We start from the raw sequence: 21,471 nt of genomic DNA, 5'->3' as shown, positions 1-21,471 counted from the left end.
TCACCTGTGGAGATGTGGTTGCAGCTCCGCAAACGCCATTCGTGAATTATTTGAAATAATTTAGAGGAAACTAATTCTTTCCATTAATTTACTTTAGAATTTCGTCATTGAATTGTAATTATAACAACTTGTTTAAATGATTCAATATCAAAAAAGACGTAATTAGAGAATGCAAGGACGTCACGATATGTAATACCAACTATTAGCTTGGTAGTATTCTTATCAGTGTATAGAATATGGGAAGCAAAGTTATGGTTGTACTATAACCTCAATTTATGTTCCGCTACTGATTAATTTTAATTACTACAGAAGTTTTTTTAAAAAAATCTCCGTTTCGTAACTCTACGAAATAAAAATACCAGCTCGATGTGCACAAAAATTCAAAAGAGTTCTCGGACCATCCAGATCTTGATTTCAGTGTTAGTCACTTGTATTCCCTTACTATGCATAAAATACGTTACAACTTGAACGCAAGCTGCCGCATTCTAAAGCCGCGATTTTTTTTGGTTCCTAATTAATTAACTACAGGATAATGCTCTCTACACCGCCATGATTAATGGAATATCTGTTTTACGTTCATTTTGCACATTGATTAATGAATTTCAGAATGAACACATTCGCTAGGTTTATTCAAAGGTACCTACCCAAGTTTCCCGTTTTTTTTGCGCTATAAGTACATTTCCATGTAAAAGGTTTAAATGTAATTATTACACTTGAAAGTTGTGAAAATATTTGATGCCAAACACTAATAGTAATATCAAAATTGTTGCTTAAGAATGTATTCTAAACTGTATTTTTTTGAAGAGTGGCCGATGTGCGAAATGTATCGGTTTTGATTTATAATTTGGATTTTCTTTGATATAAATTTCCTCTCGATTAAGTTAATGAAAAGAAACTTGAGGGCACTAATAACGTAATTAATAGCGTAGTTTATTTTAGAACTAGCCTTAAATATATTTTTTTGCATTTTTTTTTAACTTTTTTGCTTTTTCGTTTAAGACTATTAAAATTTAGTATATTAAAACGGCGCTGTTTGACCTTTTCGTTGTCAGAAAAGCAATAACTAATTATGAAAGTGTAATCCCGATGCATTGCAATTCAATTAGAAACAAGCCAAACGTATATTAAATGCGGTATTAATAAAATATTATTTCGTATGTTATTTAATACCGAATAAATTAAAATAAATTTGGGTGCTGCTTATTTTGATTCATTCGTTTTGTGGTCGAATGGTGGTCGTGATTTTGTACAATACAGATTACAATTTATTTAGTCTATTAATTTTTTAAATTAATTTATTTTCATGTGGGTAAATGTTAGTAATTTACTAAAAACTGTTTATTGATTTTTAATTTAATTTCGAACAAAATTTCATACACATGAAAATGTTCTTTGGGTTCCTAGATTATCGTTTTTGTTATGCAATGCTACCCGGAGATAAATATCTAAAAAACGGCTTATCTACTTGTTGGGAAAGAATCCAATTTGATCAATCCTCTGATTTATTTTTAATAGTTTTATCCCATTTACTTCAATCACTTAAAAAGTAGAGTGAACTTGGATTAAAATTTTACTGTTTATTAAGTGCACGATTCTAAGTAAATTAAAGTCAGTTTTTTGTTAGTTATTTTCTTTCTGCGGTTTGTCTGCGCAAGGTGAGTCGCCTTGAAAAATATTACAATATGGATCAATTTTGTTGTCTCTGCAAAACCGTCGAAATTCCTTGCCGCAAGATCCTGTATTCTACCACATTACTAATAATAACTTAATATGTTATATGCATACCAGAGGCATTTAAACCATTTTTAGATTCATTTCACCGATAAAAAATAATGAAATAAATTTAATTTAATAAACATTTTTGATTATAAAGCATTTTTCAATAGCACAACGACAATAGCTACGAATGACAAATGGACACATTTTTAATTCTGCCCTTCACAGTGAAATCTAAGTGAGTGACAATTATTTTTAAATTGCAAATTCTTAATAATGGATTGTGAGTTCCAATAAAGGACAAGTTTTTGATGCATGAAATAATCAATCTTTAATTTCCTTATCCAAACGTCACTAACTCGAGGTATTTGAATTAATTTGTTTTCGAGCAAAATAATATATAAAACGAGGCAAAGCCAACTGTCCAATACTACTACCTGATATAATCATGTCGCCTCGTTCTGTGGTCCAGTAATTGATGGAAGTAGGAAAAGCTTCCGTCCGGCACTCCAGCGTCACTTCTTGACCGATGTAAGCACCCTCGAGCTGATTAGGTATGGACAGCATCGGAGGAACTAGCAAAGCGGAAACAAAAAAATAAAAAATAAAGTCGACCCTTAAATTGACGATGTTCCGAAAAATAACACTAGAGAAATCTCTTGCGGATTTAGAGTTGTGACAAATACACTTTTTTAATAACACACGACTATATTGAACCCTGAGATAGCCCCAAGTTCATGAATACAATAAAGGGAGCAATAAAAAATGTCAAAGCTCCAAGCAAAGAGGCAATTTATTGTAAAATCAAGCTTCCGCCCATGCATACATATATATATATATATATATATATATATATATATATATATATATATATATATATATATATATATATATATATATATATATATATATATATATATATATATATATCCACCTGTGGCAATGAAACAGTGTGTGCTCCACGTCGTCCAACAGGCCGCAGTACTGACAGTCACTGGGCGCGTCCTCGGTCGAACAGATATTTTCCAAAGCAACCATGCCCCGATAGAGCCTGCGTGAGAAAGTAGTCCACTTCCCCACGCGGGCGATTAATCCACTGTTGTATGTCCGGGATTAACTGGTTTGTCCATCGGCCATAGGTCCCCGTGTCCCATTTCTTTTGCCAGCTGGTTTGGAGGATATTTCGTGCTTCGTTTTTTGTTGCTCCTGAGTATCTTTGCCGCCGTTCCTCTAGAAGTAGCGCTATCGGCGGAATCCCCGCTATTACGCTAATTCCCTCCGTGGACACCGTTCTGTACGCGCTGCACACTCTCAGTGATAGCTTTCCTTGTAGTGTTGATAACACAGCTATTATTCTCGGTAATCTTGCTCCAGACTGGGGCCCCATACAGTATCTGAGAGTGCACCACGCTCGCTAGAAGTCTCCGTTTGGATGATATTGGTCCGCCTATGTTTGGCATTAGACACAACAGCGCAGAAGTCGTTTTTTCTGCCTTTTGCACAGTTCGCTTTACGTGCTCAGCGAAACTTAGCTTTCTGTCAAGCCACACTCCCAGGTACTTGACAGCGTCACTCAAGCCAATCTCACTACCCATAACATCGAAAACAACGTGGCCTATCTTCCGTTTTGTGGTTAGCAACACTGCTTTGGTTTTCTCCGGCGCTAGGGTCAACCGTCTCTGCTCGAGCCATCGCGCAACTCTCTGTAGCGCCGTGTTTGCGTTGCACATCAGGAGCTCCTCGTTCTTTGCTACCATAATCATGCCGATGTCGTCGGCAAACCCTATTAGTGTCACTCCGTTTGGCATCTCCAACGCAAAAAGCCTATCATAGAGCACGTTCCACAGTGTGGGTCCAAGGACCGAGCCCTGTGGTACTCCGCTTGTTATGCCGATCCCCTTTGCCTGTCCCTGTGCCTCCAATAGGATCTCCCTGTCAGAGAGGTATGACGCTATTAAGTTTATTAGGCCTTCGTCCATTTGGCGCTTTCTTAATTCCTCCAGGATTAATTGCCACGAGGCACTATTAAAGGCATTTCGGACATCAAGAGTTATTATAACCGCCAGTCTACGATTTGCATGCGCGAAATTTGAAGCCTTGTTGGAGATTTCAATAACCCTTGCTATGGCATCAACTGTTTGTCTACCGCTCCTAAAGCCATACTGCCTAGCCGACAGACCACCAGTACGCTCAATTTCCCTGTGCAGGCGTGCAATCACTAGTTGCTCGTAAAGTTTTCCCTCTGCATCCAGCAGGCAGATTGGTCTATAGGACGATGGGTTCTCCAGCGTGTGGTCGCCTTTCCTCAGCAGGATCATCCTAGCTGCCTTCCACTCCGCTGGAAAGCAGATTTTTTCTGCTAGCTTATTATAGGTGGCTAATACATATTCAGACTTTGTCGCCACCAGCTCCTTAAGGATTTCGGCCGGGACCCCTCCAGGGCCTGCCGCCTTCTTGTTCTTAAGTTTCGCAGCAGCGTTGCTTAGTTCATCCACGGTGAATACTACAGGCTTCGCACCATCGTCGCGAGCAAACGATACCGCGTCATGACACGGAAATAGATGTCGTACGATCTTCTCTGTTGCTTCCATGCTTAGGTTAGGTCGTGGCGGAAATCCAGAAAGGCTCTTCATCGCGATTTTGTAACCATCGCCCCAGATGTCACGATCAACGTCGTCAAGGAGCCGCGTCCAGCACTCTTTCTTTGCCTTCTTGATTTTGTCTCTGAGAGCTATCTTGCTTTCTTTGTATTCCTCCCATGTTCTTAGTGTATCTCGAATAATGCCATGTTTGACAGTTCTTGTGTATTTCCGTCGCTTATTTATACAGTCTCTACGAAGTTCCGCTATTTCGCTGTTCCACCAGTACGCAGGCTGTTTGTTCCTGAAACTCCTTTTCTTTGGCATTGAGATGTCACACAGCGTTGCCAACTCTTCTGAGAAATCTCTTGCCGATGGTCCGTCTTCGCCAAGCGACCCCATTGCATTGTGAAGCTTATTTCTGTCAAGTTTTTTGACTTGCCAGCCTCTGCATTCTCTTTGCCGTACCACTGTCGGGTCACTATTTTTTACTTCAAAAGTTATGTAGTTGTGATCACTTAACGTTTCTGTTTCAACTACTCTCCATTGTCCGATTTTCATACAGCCTTCAGTCACTATGGTGAGATCAAGAATCGAACCGTAGCCTTGGCTTTGAAACGTTGGCGAGTTTCCCTGGTTTACAGTGATTAAGCCGTTGGCGGCCATCCACTCTGTGACCATTTCGCCCCTCGCGTCAGTATGCGTCATACCCCACTCCGTAGATTTGGCATTAAAGTCCTCAGCAATGATAGCCTTTTCGTTGTTGCCTTGCACCATCCTGCCGATTTCAAATAGAGCCTCGTCCAGTTGATCAATCTCGTCGTTGCCGGAGAAATAACAACTAAAGATGGTAAAGTCTACCGTTTCTATAAAGCAATATCCGGAACCGCTACCCTGCCTTTTAATTGCTATGTTATTTCCAATGACTTTTATGGCAGCTTTGCACTCGTTATCCTTAATCCAGTCCTTTCTATTCTGAATGGCGATTCTATTAGGTTCGCTTACTATCAACACTTCTGCTTGCATGTCTATCGCGGTTGCCAGCGCCAGATCTTGGGCTACGCGAGTTCTGTTGGTATTTATTTGGAGGAATCTGATGATTGTGTGGGTGCGGTTGCTTTCTTTGGCGCTACCGCCGCCTGCACTTTTGATGGGCATCTAGGGGAGCCGGTTTGATGGCCCTCTGCTTTACATTGGAGGCAGAATGGTTTATTCGAGCATGTATCTGTTTTGTGGCCCTCGTGCCCACATTTCCGACATAGTTTTTCTCTATGTGGCCCTTTACATTGCGACTTGACATGCCCTAATCCCCAGCATCTGAAGCATCGGTCTTCTCTCTGCCTTTCGTAAATTCGGCAACTAGTCCAGCCGATTTTTATCGTCTTAAGATTGATAAGTTTTTCTGCTTTCGCCTCGCTTACAATTAATGTGGCATTTTGCCTGCCTCCGTAAGCTGGTCTGAGAGCTCTTACGTCTACATTACTGGGGTTGGTGCCCGTTGCCTTAGAAACAGCCTTTTTGATCTCGTCAGTTGTAGTAACTTCGTCCAGGTCTTTAACGTGGAGAACTTTTTTGCTTTTTAGCAAATGTGCAGTGGCCCCGGGTACCTTTTCACCAATTTCCCTTTTTAGCAGTTCAGCTCGATCGAATCCATTATTGACGGTAAGTAAGACTTGGCCGTTTCTTGTTTTTCTAAGTTGTCCAATGTCGACGCCAATGGCGCTAGGATCTACAGCAGTTTTAACGGCCTTAAGGAGGTCCGCAAAGCTCGTGTCTTTCATTTCTATCAGCAGCGCATCTTCCTTGGGTTTCCTCGGATTCGTTTGTTGCGTTTTATATGCTGGCTTGGCTGGTACTGTTCTCGTCGAATTTTTGCAATACGTACTGGGGTATCGCAGAATAAGAACTGCAGCATTCGTGTCATTATGGTTCCGGTGATCTCATCGTTATCGAGAATCGCTATATTAGTTCTATCCTGTTTTATGACTTGGATTTTGATCCTGCGTAGAGCCTCGAACATCTCTGAGTCGCCCACTTCTGACTGAGTGGATTTTTCGCTCAAGATAGGGTAGAATATCCACCTAGTGGACTGCACTAATTTTCCACTAACGTCAGGAAAGCCCACGGAGTGCACCATGATGGCAACTTCACCTTCTCTCTTGTTTTGAGACATAATATCATGTTTGGCCTCAAATTTGTCGATTGTTCTATTGATCTCTTTGTTGCGCGACTCCAATTTAGTATTACACGGCAGAATTAGGTCCCACTCCGTTGCGGTGTCTTGCGCTGGTCCCTCGATACTTTCCAAATCGTAAAATACGTTTTCTTCCCAGTTCTCTTCACCGATGGACTGGTAGCACTCGAAAGTCTCCTCTTTTTTGAGCTGCTAATGTCTCAAGACTCTTTTTTCCGCCCGTGCACACGCGTCACATTTTATAGTCTCTGATCTTTCTTGTCGTTTGTCGTTCTGTTCTGTTTTCATAGCGTTGACCTGCATTCGCAGTTCATCATTTTCTAGACGAAGTTTCTTTTCTGGCGTGGCCGATTTTGTCAGTAACCCCCTTGATGTATGGCAGGACAGCGATCGATCTTTGTTGGTTCTCGTCGTGCACTCTCTGCTGCGGCTGTTGTTGTTTACTGATTGCCTTGCTGATGATGCGCCTTCGGTATCCGTTTTGTCGAAGACAGGTACTAATTCTCTTCAGTTCTTCATCTCTGTTCCTCTCATTTGTGAGCCTGATGAGATTTAGCGTTCAGATATCTATTAGTGTGTGTTGGTTTTCTATAGACAGTGTGTTCCAAGTGTCCATCTTCGGTCCTTGTGATATGCACATCTAAAAAGGGCAGACTGTTATCCTCTTTAAGTTCTATTGTAAATTGAATCCTTGGGTGAATGGAATTCAGATGATCTAGGAATTTCAAAAGCTCCTCCTTGCCAAAAGGCCATACAACAAATACGTCATCTACGTATCTTGTCCATAGTTTTGGCTTCAGATTTGCCTTCTCTATTGCTTTCTTTTCGAAGTAAATCATGAAGAGGTTGGCAATCACAGGTGAGAGAGATGATCCCATTGCTGCTCCATCTACTTGTCGGTAAATTTTCCCGTTGTACATAAAGTAAGCGTTTTTCAGGCAATGTCTTGACAGATCTTCGTTTTCTTCTATAAGCAAGAGTGCCTCTTCTACTGGAATGCTCGGGTAGAGGGATTTGACATCGAAACTTTCCATATTGTCGTCCTTGTCAATCCTGAGAGAACCTAAAATCTGAGTGAAATGTTCTGAGTTTTTAAGATAGGAATCTACCTTTTCCACTGTGGGCTGAAGTGCACTGGCCAGATGTTTTTCCAGCTTACACAATGGTGAGTTAAAGGCGCTTACGATTGGACGCAGGGGAACCCCGTCCTTATGGATCTTTGGGAGCCCGTAGAATTTTGGGCAACGACTCGATTTTTCCCTCGGAATAAGTTTCTTCTTTGTATCCTCGTTTATTGATGAATCGAGAATTTTGGACTTAGTTGTTTTTTCCAAATATGTCGTGGGATCTCTGGTGAGTAGTTTGTATATTGGGTCGTTCAAAATATCCTCCAATTTTGCATTATAATCCGACGTATTCATGACGACAGTGGCATTTCCTTTGTCTGCTGGCATTATTAGAATATTTTCGTTTTTGTTTAGATTCTTTAAGGCTTGCATTTCTTCTCTGCTTAAGTTTGGTTGCGGTGGTTTTGACTGTCTTAAGACTCTGGCGACATCTTGCCTAATTAACTCCGCATCTTGTTAGTCTATGGTGAAAAGACTTGCTTCGACGTTGGAAACGAGATCTCTTCGACGGGTAATCTTTTTGGAGCTACTGCATAGTTAAATCCTTTATTCAGTACGCTGACTTCTGTCTCGGAAAGATGGTATGCTGAAATATTATGAACTGTACTGCTTCGGTTTGTATTTGGCACTTGTCCTGATTTTTTGGAATTTGACTGAAGGATTTCTAATTTTTTCCACAGTTTTCTTGAAGTGATGTCCTTGTCTTTCTCAGTGCGCCATGATGTTAATAATTCTATACGGTCCCACAGCAACTGATGGATCTTGTTGCTCAGTTTCAGATGGAGTCTGAGAAGTTGTAGCTCAGTCTCACTAATTTCGTACCGGGTCCGCCTGATCTGGTCTTGGAGTACGGCCTTGCTAGCTTTATCCAGGATAGATTGCGTCTTTCTAGTGCGTGTGTGATAAGACAACCTTGTAAATGTTGGCAGCAAGTTCTGGTTGCGGCAATTTATAAGAAAATTCAAGTTGCATAGCGAAATAACCCTCCTTTGTCTTAGTTTTTCATAACACTTGGTGGCTGTAAAGGTCTCCTCCCCGTAAAGGTGTATGATATTTTCACGTATTGATTCACGGATGGAAAAATGTGATGACACTATATTCCGGGATATCATCCGTTCGCTTGTTGAACTCCGACTGGAATCCTGCATCCGACTGGAATCCTGCAAATCTTGCATCCGACTGGAATCCAGCAGACGTTTCGCCAAAATCTCACTTGGCATATATATATATATATATATATATATATATATATATATATATATATATATATATATATATATATATATATATATATATATATATATATATATATATATATATATATATATATATATATATATATATATATATATATATTATATACATATTTTTAGTGTCCTGATGAAGCCTGTATCCATGGGCGAAAGCTTGATTTTACAATAAATTGCCTCTTTGCTTTGAGCTTCTGCATCTTTTATGCTCCCTTTACTGTATTCATCAAATTGGGCGATCACAGAGTTAAATATAGTCGGTTTGTTACTGTCCCTAACTCCTTTTTTAAAAACTATACGACTTTCATTCCGACAAAGTGAATAGCACTTTAAAAGTTGGTAAACCAAACATACATCGACGTCAATTCACGAAGCAAGATTAAATCCCGTCGTCATTCAGGACGTTCGGCAATTACCTAATAGGAAATTCGCAGTATATGCGGAAAGCTTAAAGCATCTTCCATTTCGGGTATCGAATTTCCTATTATTCTTCCCCTCGTGTTCCGATAATACTACACAACCGCTATATATCAAGATATCCATTTAAGATTTCTCACATGAGGGAAAATTGATGGATCAGTAGAGCGTGTATTGTAAACATTAACTTACATTGTACTTTCAATTGAACCCTCTTGCTGATTGAAGGGGGAACGCCATTCGATGCTATACACAAATAGGCTCCCATATGAAGCCGACTGACCTTTGTTATGAAGAGGATCTCGCCGTCAACCACATTAACTGAAAACGAAAATTAGGTAGGTTTTAAAAAAATCACGTAAACTATTATATTTTAGTAAAAATCTTTTGCAATTGAGAATGTGACTCAGAAATAATACGTGCAAAGGATACTATTATGTATATTTGATACAATAAGACTTCAAGTGCTTCAAGTCCAAGTTCATATTGGGCTGCACCTACTCTAAATTGTTCCCTTTTTTGTATGCCAAAATAGTTTTAAAAAATTCTCCGAGATTTTGTTTTATGCAATTTTGAGGCGAATTATTAATGTAATTTTTGTATATTGTAGGTTACGTCGTCGTCCTATCATTCCGAGAATTAAATGAAGTGAATATTTTCATTGCTATTCCTTAAAGAGGGTTATAGGAACATTAGACATCACAATATCATAATAATTTATGATAAAATACTTATTTTTATTACATGATGATAGATAAGACTCTACACAATTGTAAGATTTAAAGATTTCAAACATTTTCATTGAATTTGTCTAGTCAATTAAGAAGTGGTCAGCCCCAATACTAGTGGTATTTAAGCGAAAAAGAATAAATAGCCTTTGTCTAAAAATTTTTTTTATGTATTGGCTCAAATACATACATACATACATATCGTTAATTGTTGCTATTGGCTATAATGCGAATATAATTATAAGAAAATTATTTTATAATTTGATAATAATAATTCGCATGGCGCACTGTGAGGTCGGAGCCACGGGATACGCCGTATAGAATTCTTATTTTAATTTATTAATTGTTTCAAGTCAATACTGTAGGTGTACAGTATTGTACAAATAATTTTACTTCTATAGAAGGTACTGCTTTGCGTGGTTTCTCTGATCTGGAGGAATATTCAAAATTCAATTAAATACAGGCGTGTCTCTAAAACAATAACACGACATAACCATGTTAGCCAAAGAATTCTAACAGTTTTGTGTATTTGGGTATGATTAAATGAAACTCAACAATATTCGGATAGAGAGAAACTCGCTAAAACTAAAATGTTCTTGATTCAAAAATTAAAAGTTTAGAAAGAAGGTACTTTATTTGCAATAATAAAATTGAACCTAAAGCAAAACAAAATATTAAATATAGCATTGAAATCTGATACTTCTCACTTGATACACTTTTTTTGCTAAAATTAAATGTATTGGTTACTTTTGGTTAGATGGATCTCCCATGTTTCCTGGTATATGATTTTTTCCAATAGAGTAAGTGGTTTTCAAGAAAATGCTTGTTTTCTGAAATCATGCAGTCAGTACGTGATAATAGTAAATGACCTCATCGCGTTTAGATTGAGGGAGAGAAATTGTGATTTTCATTTGGATTTTTTCAAATATCTCGAACAGCGTACGTGATTGACGAAAACCGTAAATACAAAAATTGTAGCTCTCGATGTGGCCTATAATACTGCTTAAACCAATTGGCTATATTTTTCACGAATATTGATTTACGGCTAATAATATAAAAGAGAAAGCAGCAATTTTCAGAGTCTTTTAGATTTTTGTCTATAATTGAAAAACCCTGTACATAATGGAAAAAATGCCTGAAATAAAAATTATGGTCCCGGATCTCCAGCATTCACAAATTTTGCCGATCAATAGTTTTAGCTGTTTATGTGGGCTATATCGTCATGTAAAATGAACCGACATCCGAAGCATAGTCTGTAAGTTATAGCCAATTTTCAATAATAGGGGGATCCATTTTTCAGTTCTTTTGAATTTGTGGCGTACCCTGTACATTATTGAAAAATTTTCAGGAATAAAATTTTATGGAGCCGAATCTTCTGCGTTTTTTCGCAATGTCCAATAAATAGATGAAAATTGAAAAATAAAAGATGTCCGCCATTGTGCAATCATCCCCATTTTCCAACACTTTGTGCACCTAGTGAACTGTAAAAAAAGAAGCAAAAGTTGAGGCACCTAGTTCAAACGACTCGAGAGTTATTGAATTAAAACCCGTGACAGAGAGAACGGAGAACGGAAAAACAGAAAAACAGAAAAAAAAAATAGACGCTGATTCTATCTGTACCAATGGCAGCGTTGTACGTCGCACCATTACCACCGTTTTTATTCTTTGGGCATACGTTCTTTTTAATTTGCACGGCGGTACTTGTTTTTTGAAATACGACCTAAACGTGGTATTTAAAACTGACAACGCCTTAAGGACAAACCATATTAGACAACGTGACTCATGAAATTAATTATCAGCGATATATTTAAATATATCGCCTCAAAAAATTAATTTTATTGGATACCATGGAGAGTTTTGGAAATTGTCCATTATGTTACTTCAAATTCTTCTGCGAGACAGCCAGTGTATTTTTTTGTGTGTTTTATCCATAAATTAGATAGAACTGTTAATATTTTAAGCTTATACACGCCTGCTTACAATACATTAAATATTGAGCTAAAATTTCGTGTGTTTTGCCCCTAAATAATCTCAAATTTAACTGGTTTAAAGTGTAAAGTTTATTTAAAATTCTACAACTCTTAAAGAATAGCTTCTATTTTTCTTGAAGCCCAGTGATAAAACTTGTTTTTTCTTCAGTGTTTAATAACTTTCAGTGGATGAATAAAAAACGAAGGTTTTATTCCAATGAAAACAACACCACAGAAACGGTGCATTTACAAAAAAACGAAGTGACTTTCAGGATATCGATTGTGTTAATTCAGTAATACAGAGTGACCTAAATAAAGACATTTTTTTCAAATATGTCTGAAACTTGTTCAAAATGCAATGATCAGTGCATATCTAAAGAGAGTAAAACTGTAATGTGCAATGCAGAAATTGTTCTAACTTGTCGGCTAATGAAGTAAATACTTTGGTACAAACATCCCAAAGAATTTTGCGCTTCGTATGTGCAGATTGCTTAAATATTATCAAGGAACTGCCACAGCTTAAATTGCTAGTGATAAAATTGCAATCAGAAGTGAATGACCTTAAAGAAATTTCCCATAAAACAAAACAAAGTTATGCAGATATTGCTAAAATTAGAAATGAGGCTGAAACAATCAAAATCGGGATGGATCAATTGCACCAAAAAGTTGAGTCCTTAAATTCTCAAGGAAGAGCAAATTCTATTGAACCTACTATTGAATAACTAAATGAACGAGAAAAACGAGCAACAAATATTTTATTATTTGGTGTAACAGAAAGGAATGAACAGGGCAGAGAAAAACATGAAAAGTGACGGAACAAGTATTAGCGTTAGTTAACAAGGCAAATGAAACAATCACATCAGGCAATATCAAAATACTTAGATCAGGGGAACCCGAAGCAGGCAAAGTGAGACCGATAAAAATCATATTTCAATCAAAGGAAGTAGCTCTAAGCATTTTTAATTCTTAATCAGAAGAAAAAGAAAGAAAAAGTTAGATACCGATAACAGTTACATTAAAAGACGTACTGAAAATGGAGAACAAAATTTAAAATATGTAAACGCTGTACCTAAAATAATTAAGGAAATTGCAAAAAAATAATAAATTACCAAGAAATTCAAGTAACATTTTCGTATAGTAAAGTGCAGTCCATAGTAAACAAAATTGATGAGTGGCATGCTTCTGTAAAAATGCACAATCCAGTCTGTATATTTATAACAGAAACATGGCTCAGCCCTAAAATTAGCAACAGTACAGGGTTCGGCAAAATAGGTACTATTTGGGATGTTAATAAAAACCAAACTACTTAAAGCAAAATTTTTTTTTGATTATTTTTGAAATGTACATTTTATGCCATTTAGGAACGGTATTTTGCAAAAATGATATCTTTTAAATGACGGCCATTATTGTTGATGCACTCGTGTAGGTTCTCGCGGAAGCGCATTATTACCCGATGGATCATTTCTCGGGGAATTGAGGCAATTTCTTGTCTTTAATTCTTCCAAAGTCCGCGGACGATGTGTGAAAACTCTCACTTTCAGGTAACCCCAAAGAAAAAAGTCGCAAGGTGACAAATCAGGTGAACGTGGCGGCCAAACAGGATCACCCCGTAAAGACACCACTTTGTTTAGGAACATTTCTTGAAAAAGATTTAGTGAACGACGCGTTGTGTGCGATGTACCACCATCCTGCTGGACCAAAGATGTTCTCTTTGATCGTTGTTCAACTCGTTCACTTTTGGACGCAAGAAATTGTTAAGCATATCAAAATATCGATCTCCGTTGACTGTTACCGTTATTCCATCTTCTTCGAAAAAGTAAGGACCGCACACGCGGAACTCCGAGATTGCACACCAGACGGTGACTTTTGGACTGTGAAGAGGTCGCTCATGAAGTTACTGTGGACTATTTGCTGACCAATAACGGAAATTTTGCTTATTTACGGTACCCGAGAGGTGAAAGTGAGGTTCATCGCCTCACAGCAATACAGTGCCTCTGGGAATGTTTTGAAGAATATCCCGGCATAAATTTGTACGGGTTTCAAAATCTCTTGCGCTTAATTCCTGCACTACCATTATTTTGTACGGATGCATTTGGAGTGAGTTGCGTAAAATTTTTCGAACACTTCTATCGGGAATTCCCAAAGCAGCTGCATGCTTACGAGCTGAATGCCTTGGAAACTCTCATTCTGCATTCACATTTTCCGGTGTTCTTACTGTCCTTGGTCAGCTAATAGATTTTCGGTTAAGCACAGAATCTGTTTCCCTGAAGTGTAAAACCCACCGACGAATTGTTCGTCCATCCGAAACCGCGCCATGCAGACCAACATCAAACTGATTACGAAAGGCGAGCTGCGTCGCTATTACAGATTCCCCATTTCTAATAAACTCCTCGACAACGAAAGCACGATGCACTCCACTCCAAGCCATGTCGATAACTGAAAATTGCATACTTTTGTCTGCCTAACCCGAGTGCGTACACAGTGTTGCCGGTTTTACAAACCAAACAACCATTATTTCAAATCCTGCCTACCTTTTCGCCGCACCCTGTGTTATCCAGATTCCAGGATATATTACTTATCGCCAGGATAGAGAGGAACGGATTGGAGGAGGAGTACACTTGCTCATCAAAGAAGACATAAAAATTTTCAAAATAACCACTAGTGCCAACAAAAACTACACAACATCAGAACCAATTCAGTCTGACTTCACGGATCAAGAAATGATAAATTCAATCAAAGCAGCCTGTTCAGAGATTATGCCAGTATATATTATTGGTGACTTCAACTACAGATTTATAGATTGGAAGAATCTTAAGCTACAGTGTTCAAAAAGTCAAATGAAATATTTTTACATAGTTATTTAGAAATGAATGCATTGCAGATGGTATCCTTCCCAACTCGTGTTAGAAATGTTCAAACCTCATTGTTGGATTTAACTCTGGTTGATGACAAGAAATTCCTTTATGATGCAAGCAGTCATCCACCGTTGGCTAAAAGTGATCATCTTATAATAACTGTTAAAACTCAGTTTAGCCTCACTAATGGATCCACTCACAATATCAATAAAAAGAACATAACATGTAGAAGAACAGAAAGACCTTGGAATTATCATAACTTCCAAATTGAAATGTGAGACACATATTTCAAAATTAGTTTAACAGATTAATTCTTTGGTGTTTTGTATGAAGAAGCCCTTTCTTAATAGATCATCTCATCTCATTAGGATATGGACAGACAATCTGGGTTCCCTACTTTATTAAAGACATTGAAATGCTCGATCGCGTTAAAAGGTAAATTTAACAACCTTAAAGGAAAGAAGATTACGTGGCGATCTAATTGAGATTTACAAAATGATACAAAATGACCCGAACATCCACCTACGGGGTAACTCCAAAAAATTAAGCACAGAATAGGCTGCCAAAGGACAGAGAAAAAACTTCCTGTGCAACAGAGTGGTGTATATCTGGAACTCCTTGTCGGAAGACGCAATGTCCGCAACAAGTACTAATTCTTTCAAAAACAACTTGGACAGAGGAATTGCACCATTTAATGAGAGTAGATATTCATTACAATCAATAATTGTTTTTTTTTCCTTCCTTTTTCTTTTTTGTAAAAATCTTTTTCTTTTTTATGATATCATTGAAGATACACTATATACATTCATGTATTATATGTTTTTTTAACAAGGATTTTTTAAAATATAATTTGTATACACAGTACATTAGATATTGTAAATTTTATTCATCAACCTCATCGGGTTAACCGCTTAAGAATGGTTCTGCATTTTGTTTTTTTTTTATTTGATAAGGGCATGGTGTTGCCAAAAAACGATTTGTTCTCATATAACGGTTAATTTTCACCTATATCAATATTTGATTTGCATTTTGTAATAGCTTGACGCACTTCCACAAAATGCACTTCAAACGAATGAAATATAGGAAGTAATTCTACGGAGTAATAAGTACCCGTGAAGCATATCACGGCGATTTAACTATCCCGCTAATTGAAATCGCTAGCAGACCTTTCATGTGCAATATTATGTGCACAAACAGGTTTTAAATGGCTGTACTCCACTTCGTTAAACTGCACAATGTAATGGAATATTCCAGTTTGCTTGTGAGGCGAGGTTTCATCAAGTAAGTGAACGAGGAAAAAGTCAAACAAAATGAACGTGTTGAATTTACACTGAGATATAATGCATTCAACGTTCTGCATAGTTTTAAAGTTGTTAAAAGAATCAATAAGAAGTGGCGTTACAACTGCTCACTGTACATATTTCTTTTACTGTGCAACAAAGTTTGTCGAAACAAAAGATGCTTATATGATTTCATTTATTTATTCTCTACTGCTCCACGAGAAAATATGAAATTTACGACTGAAAGAGAAGAGATAAAGCAAAGCGATTACATTTAGTAGGTAGATACAGTGATACTGGCTGTAAGCTATTCGTGATATTTTAAAACAAAAGCAAACAGAATTCATAGCTTTGTTTATTTCTAATTAAAGTTGGGATTATGTATTCGTAATTCGTACAGCGGGTTGCGATAAATTTATAATTAAAATTAATTGTTCCTTATTTATTTTGAAAGGGTCATCTACAATAAACTGTTATTTCTTAAGAATTAAGGGTTTTAGAGTTAAAGGAGAATCGCGGGGTTTTCTCAAACACAGCGGAATGAAAACACTTCATGGATACCTTTCACGATAAATCAAGCTACAGCTACGTTGTTACACAAATAGATAAATTACTCGTCACGCAGCAATATCGGCTGGTGAAACCGATAAATAATAAATTTGATATCAAATAATGAACCCTTCCATTATTGTATCAACTTAACTAATTCTTTTGTCCATTTTTCTATTTTTACACTCTGATAATGATAATTTAACTACCAAGCGACTGTCAATGCTTGTGACACTTTTAATGGGTTGGCGGTATTGTATGGTGGTGTTGTTCAGTATAAATAAAATTTGGTAAAACTGTACGGTGAGTGTCACAAAACTTATTGGCTATATAGTATTCTCGTGAGCCACAAGTTCAAACTAATAATTATATTAGTTAAATAATTTTTACATACAATTACATACCAATCTAGCGTGCGGGAAGGGTCACTTTACCACGTCAGTTTCGTTTCCCACGGATCCGAGCCACTTCGGACATTTAAGGGATTTTACCGCACGGGTTTGGAAGCAATCGGATGTTTTCGGAGATATTTCCCGCCCCTTGAATTTTGACGTTTGTGAATTCTAACGGTCATGTCAATGAATGTATTCGTGTTGTTTTGCGAAACTATACCCAGAAACGGTTGTAGAAAAACTATAGTATGCAACACGTTCCGTAAACTTTTTAAGTCACTCGTTTATTAAACACTCGCTCCGCTCGTGTCAAATAGACTCGTGAATCAAATGCCGTTTACCGCACTTGTTGCATAATATACTATTCCGGAACCCAGTTGCTCAAATAAAAATTTGAGATTGATGGTTAGTTTTGATCATGGTTCGTGTTCTGACGGTGCGAGCGTCAGTGCCAAAAATGACTTTAGAATACTTTAAAAGCGGAATCGCGAAAACAGCGCTCCTGTGCAATATTTACATTATATTCAAAACATTCATTAAATTGACCATAGCCCGATACTACATAATTCAGACAGACAGCACAGCTTTTCTACTTGTCGGGAGTGAGCAGGTGTTAACCCGCCATGTGCAATACTCACAACAGAAACCACCACAACATGTCCTCAAGAGTATTGCGAGTTCTGTTGTATTTCTGGTTCTTCCTATGTTACAGCATCAAGTTCCTTGAATTTTTTTTATTTCTTTTTTGTTTGGCGTACAGGGAAAATTTGTCCGAGGAAATAAAGAATATTATTAATAACATTAATTTTAATTAGGATTACTAATTCGAGATTTCAGTGTGATGGTTCGTGTTATCACGTTCATCAAATCACATCAGATCATATCCACATGATAGTAGTTTTTCGTAATTTATTAGCAGAATATTGCTTGTGCAAATAGTTTTGTTGTTTTTATCAAGGTTAAGCAATCGTGGATACTTGGTTGGATAATTCCACTTATATTCGGGCTTTAAAGCTTGAAGGCAAAAAGTTGTGCAGTTTTCCCAATTTCTTTTAAGAAGACCTCCGCACATTTTCGTAGGTTTATGCCACAGATTACAATGTAATAATCCTAAAAAACTAAACATCAATGTTTATTAAAACTTGAGACAAAAATGCAACATCCTCTTACAGATGATTCAATGTAAATTGTAATTGTATACGGATAGGATTGAGTTCATTCCATGACATTGACGGTAGATTCATGTTTTCCATTTTGATACCTGGACATGCTCGTTTTATTTGTAGGTAGTCATTAGTTGACAACAATTTTCGTTTGGAAAAAAACACGTTTTTCCCTGATATGTTTATTTGAAAACAAAAAGCCTTGATTGGTATAAAGCCGTAATTTATCGGGACCAGCTCTAGAATGACTCATTCTAATTAAAATTTTCAGCGTACAAAGCTGGTCGTTTACATTACACGAAAAAACTGAAGAGTAAATAGCTGCAAAACAGGATTCGAATATTTATTTCGCATAGAAAGGCATTAATCAATTGACTCGCGCAAAATAGTGTAACAGATACATTTTTGAATTTCATGTAAATTCGAAAACATTTCAACCAAAAATAAAAAGACCCGTTGTAAATGTTTATAAAAATTGCGTTCGTCCTGCGTCATACAAGGTTTTTTTCAAAATATATAGGTAACTTCGGAAATGCTTAATTTCCAAGAAACAGGGAGTTAAATATGAAAAAAGAAACGCCCTGTGCAAAAATCCTTACGTCGCAGACTACATTCCTGCAATGAGGCTCATTTTTATCATTATCTTTAGCGTTAATTATAATATGTATGAAAGGGTCCAAAAAAGAAATATTCATAAAAATAAGTTTTGTCAATTTTCGCGATTTTTATTTTTTCGTGAAACAAATTGCAAAAAAAATCAGTGGCGTGCATTTCAAGAATAATATTCGTTAAGATACCTCCCAGAGCGGAGCTGGAATTCAAAATTGTAATATAGTTGAAGTAAAATTAGTACTTTATCATTATCAATGAAGTTGAAATATTTCAACAAAAAGGGCCAAAAAATGCTGCAAAAAATCCGTTTTTTGGTAAGGTTCTTCAATCAATTAAACGAAATATGCATCGTTTTCTCAAATATGGTAATAGGTTGAGCTCAAATTTGGAATTATTTATATAACGTGGCGACTTTTGATAAATTCAATCCTAATTCAATTTTTGAAACGTAACACCCTATACAGGGTTTTATTGCTATTGCTAAAGTGGCCAAAAAAAGAACGTGAAAAACATTTACAAATTCACAGGATAGTCGTCAGTAATTTTCCTCTAAAATCCACCTAGCCAGTGTAAAGCGAAGCTTGATTGGAGTAATTTTTATTTAACACTTTTTATCGTATCTATTAAAATAAACAGCTGTAGTTCCTAAACGACTGAACGGATTTTCACAAAGTTGGTCGGTTTCCTAGGAAAAGCATTTATCGGCATATTAAACTCACTTTATCTGTGATATTTCTAATCCTTAGTAAGGCTGGTAATCTCTACGATGAATAGTTTCCAAGCACTTTGTATCCTACCTACCTCTTTTAAAATTATTAATATATGTTCAAAGAAAGTATTTGGAAAATTTTGCTCAATCAGCTGTTAACCACATCCGAAATAATTTTTGTGGAGAGTAAAATGATAATAAACAAATTATTATGATGAAATTTTTTGAAAACTAAAGTAACCGTCATTTTGTGTTTGGCCTCCGGTTTTTATATAACAGAAGTTCCAGACAAATTCTCTTGGCAAATATTTTCGCTCCAAGAAACTCCCAATGGCAGCTCTGCTCTTTTTTCTTTGCTGTAAAAATTCCATAGTGGCTTTCGCCTTATCTACCACGGATAGTCTTTTACGGAAATGTATTATACAGACGATGCTCAAGCACTTGCGTACTTAGCTTTGCGTACGATTTTGTTTCAAACCGTAGCATAGCGCTACCCTAACAAATTAATTAGCAAAGGAGCAAATTAAACCTCGTCTACCGCTCCTATCATTCTGCTAAATCAAATTTAAAACGATAAATATTTATATTGAAATTTTATAACAAACGAAATATTATTTGGCGGGAAAATCTGTAAATAATAAATCCAATTTAATCTTGTTAACCCAATATTTTTAATGAAGCTTTCAGCATGTCAAATTCAATAGCCACAGAGCGGATTTTATGCGCCGCTTTTATAAAATTTAATGTTCATTCAAACCAGACAAAAATTCAATTGTAAACACCGAAGCCCAACGCGAAACATATTTTATGTAAGTTAAACAGCGTTACGGCTCTATCAGAGTCCATCAAAACAAATATACATAATAAAGCTGCGTTCATTTGGTAAAACGTAACCCGCACATATCACGTAATGTGATATAATCTTCTAGCACGAAAACATAAAATTTATAAAAATGAATATACACGGTCGCAACGAGATGGAATATTCTTTCTGAGCGGTGTGGCTTCAAAATATTTATCTCTCTAAAATGGTTTTACCTACATTAAATTAAACTTAGTTGTACGTAACTGTTTTCATTGCTCTTCCACAAGGTGATTTCTTTATGCCTTTCGTTACTCACACGTGATTTGAGCAACAATGCAACAATTCTCACGAGTTTGTTTTTTCACAAAAGGAGTGTAGCGAAGCGAGTGTTTAATGTGACGGTTCCAGCGCTTTGCTGAGGGGCTAGTGAGAATATGACAAGAATATTCTGTAAAGGCAGTACTTTTCTTCCTGTGGCTTGGGGTAACACATACCTTGGGGCAGGTATTAACTATTAATTTTGCTGCTCCATTTCCTTTTTATATCAAAAAAATACTTTATATCTGAAGAAATGATGATCTTTTGGACCCATATTCATTCTTTTTCTTAGATTGCAGATCAAGTGAGAACTGCCACACTAATGACAATCCAATTTTAACTTTCTGGCCTAGTATTTCCAAAATTCTCGGATATGTCTTATTTGAGTCAATGATTTGATTTGTAGGACCTACATAATAAGTTGATCTAGTTGATTAATATAACTTGCCCGATCAAATTATATTTTGAGAAATCCATTTCACTTTAAAAACGTTATCGGGACTGCTTCATTTCGTTTGCCACATTTTGTTTGAACTATTATACAGGGCGAAGGTGAGAAGTTCCCAAATTGTAAAAATAAAAAAATGAAATCTTATTAACTTTTGCACTACATCTTTTATGATATAAAGTTAGGTATGAGAGTATTTTTCCTATGTTTTTTTGTAGTAGTTTTGACCTTATTGGTAAAGGTACAAGCGTATATAAAAATTGAACTTTTTTTTAAGAAAAAGAGTTGTTTATGAATTGTAATAGAGAAAGATGTCTACAATTAAAATCTAAAAAAAAAGCTACCTTTAGCTGCCACTC

At 36.6% G+C, this 21,471-nt stretch overlaps 1 protein-coding gene across 2 annotated transcripts in view; it reads right to left on the bottom strand.

Annotated features, from left to right (window-relative positions):
- Positions 1-21,471, bottom strand: part of LOC132701056 (neurotrimin-like) — a 142,396-nt gene that overhangs the window by 12,679 nt on the left and 108,246 nt on the right. Inside the window, exons 6-7 of one of the 2 annotated variants that reach the window (XM_060668707.1) lie at positions 9,476-9,604; positions 2,151-2,291 (exon numbers count right to left, since the gene is read on the bottom strand). In XM_060668707.1, the coding sequence (XP_060524690.1) occupies positions 2,151-2,291; positions 9,476-9,604 (270 nt within the window). The remainder of the gene's footprint in view (positions 1-2,150; positions 2,292-9,475; positions 9,605-21,471) is intronic. The other variant, XM_060668708.1, reaches the window with a different exon arrangement.

This window comes from Cylas formicarius, unplaced genomic scaffold, assembly GCF_029955315.1.
Source record: "Cylas formicarius isolate icCylForm1 unplaced genomic scaffold, icCylForm1.1 PGA_scaffold_4__25_contigs__length_36172078, whole genome shotgun sequence".
NCBI lineage: Eukaryota > Metazoa > Arthropoda > Insecta > Coleoptera > Brentidae > Cylas > Cylas formicarius.
Note: the sequence above shows the minus strand (reverse complement) of the source record. Positions and strands in the feature narration are given on the sequence as shown.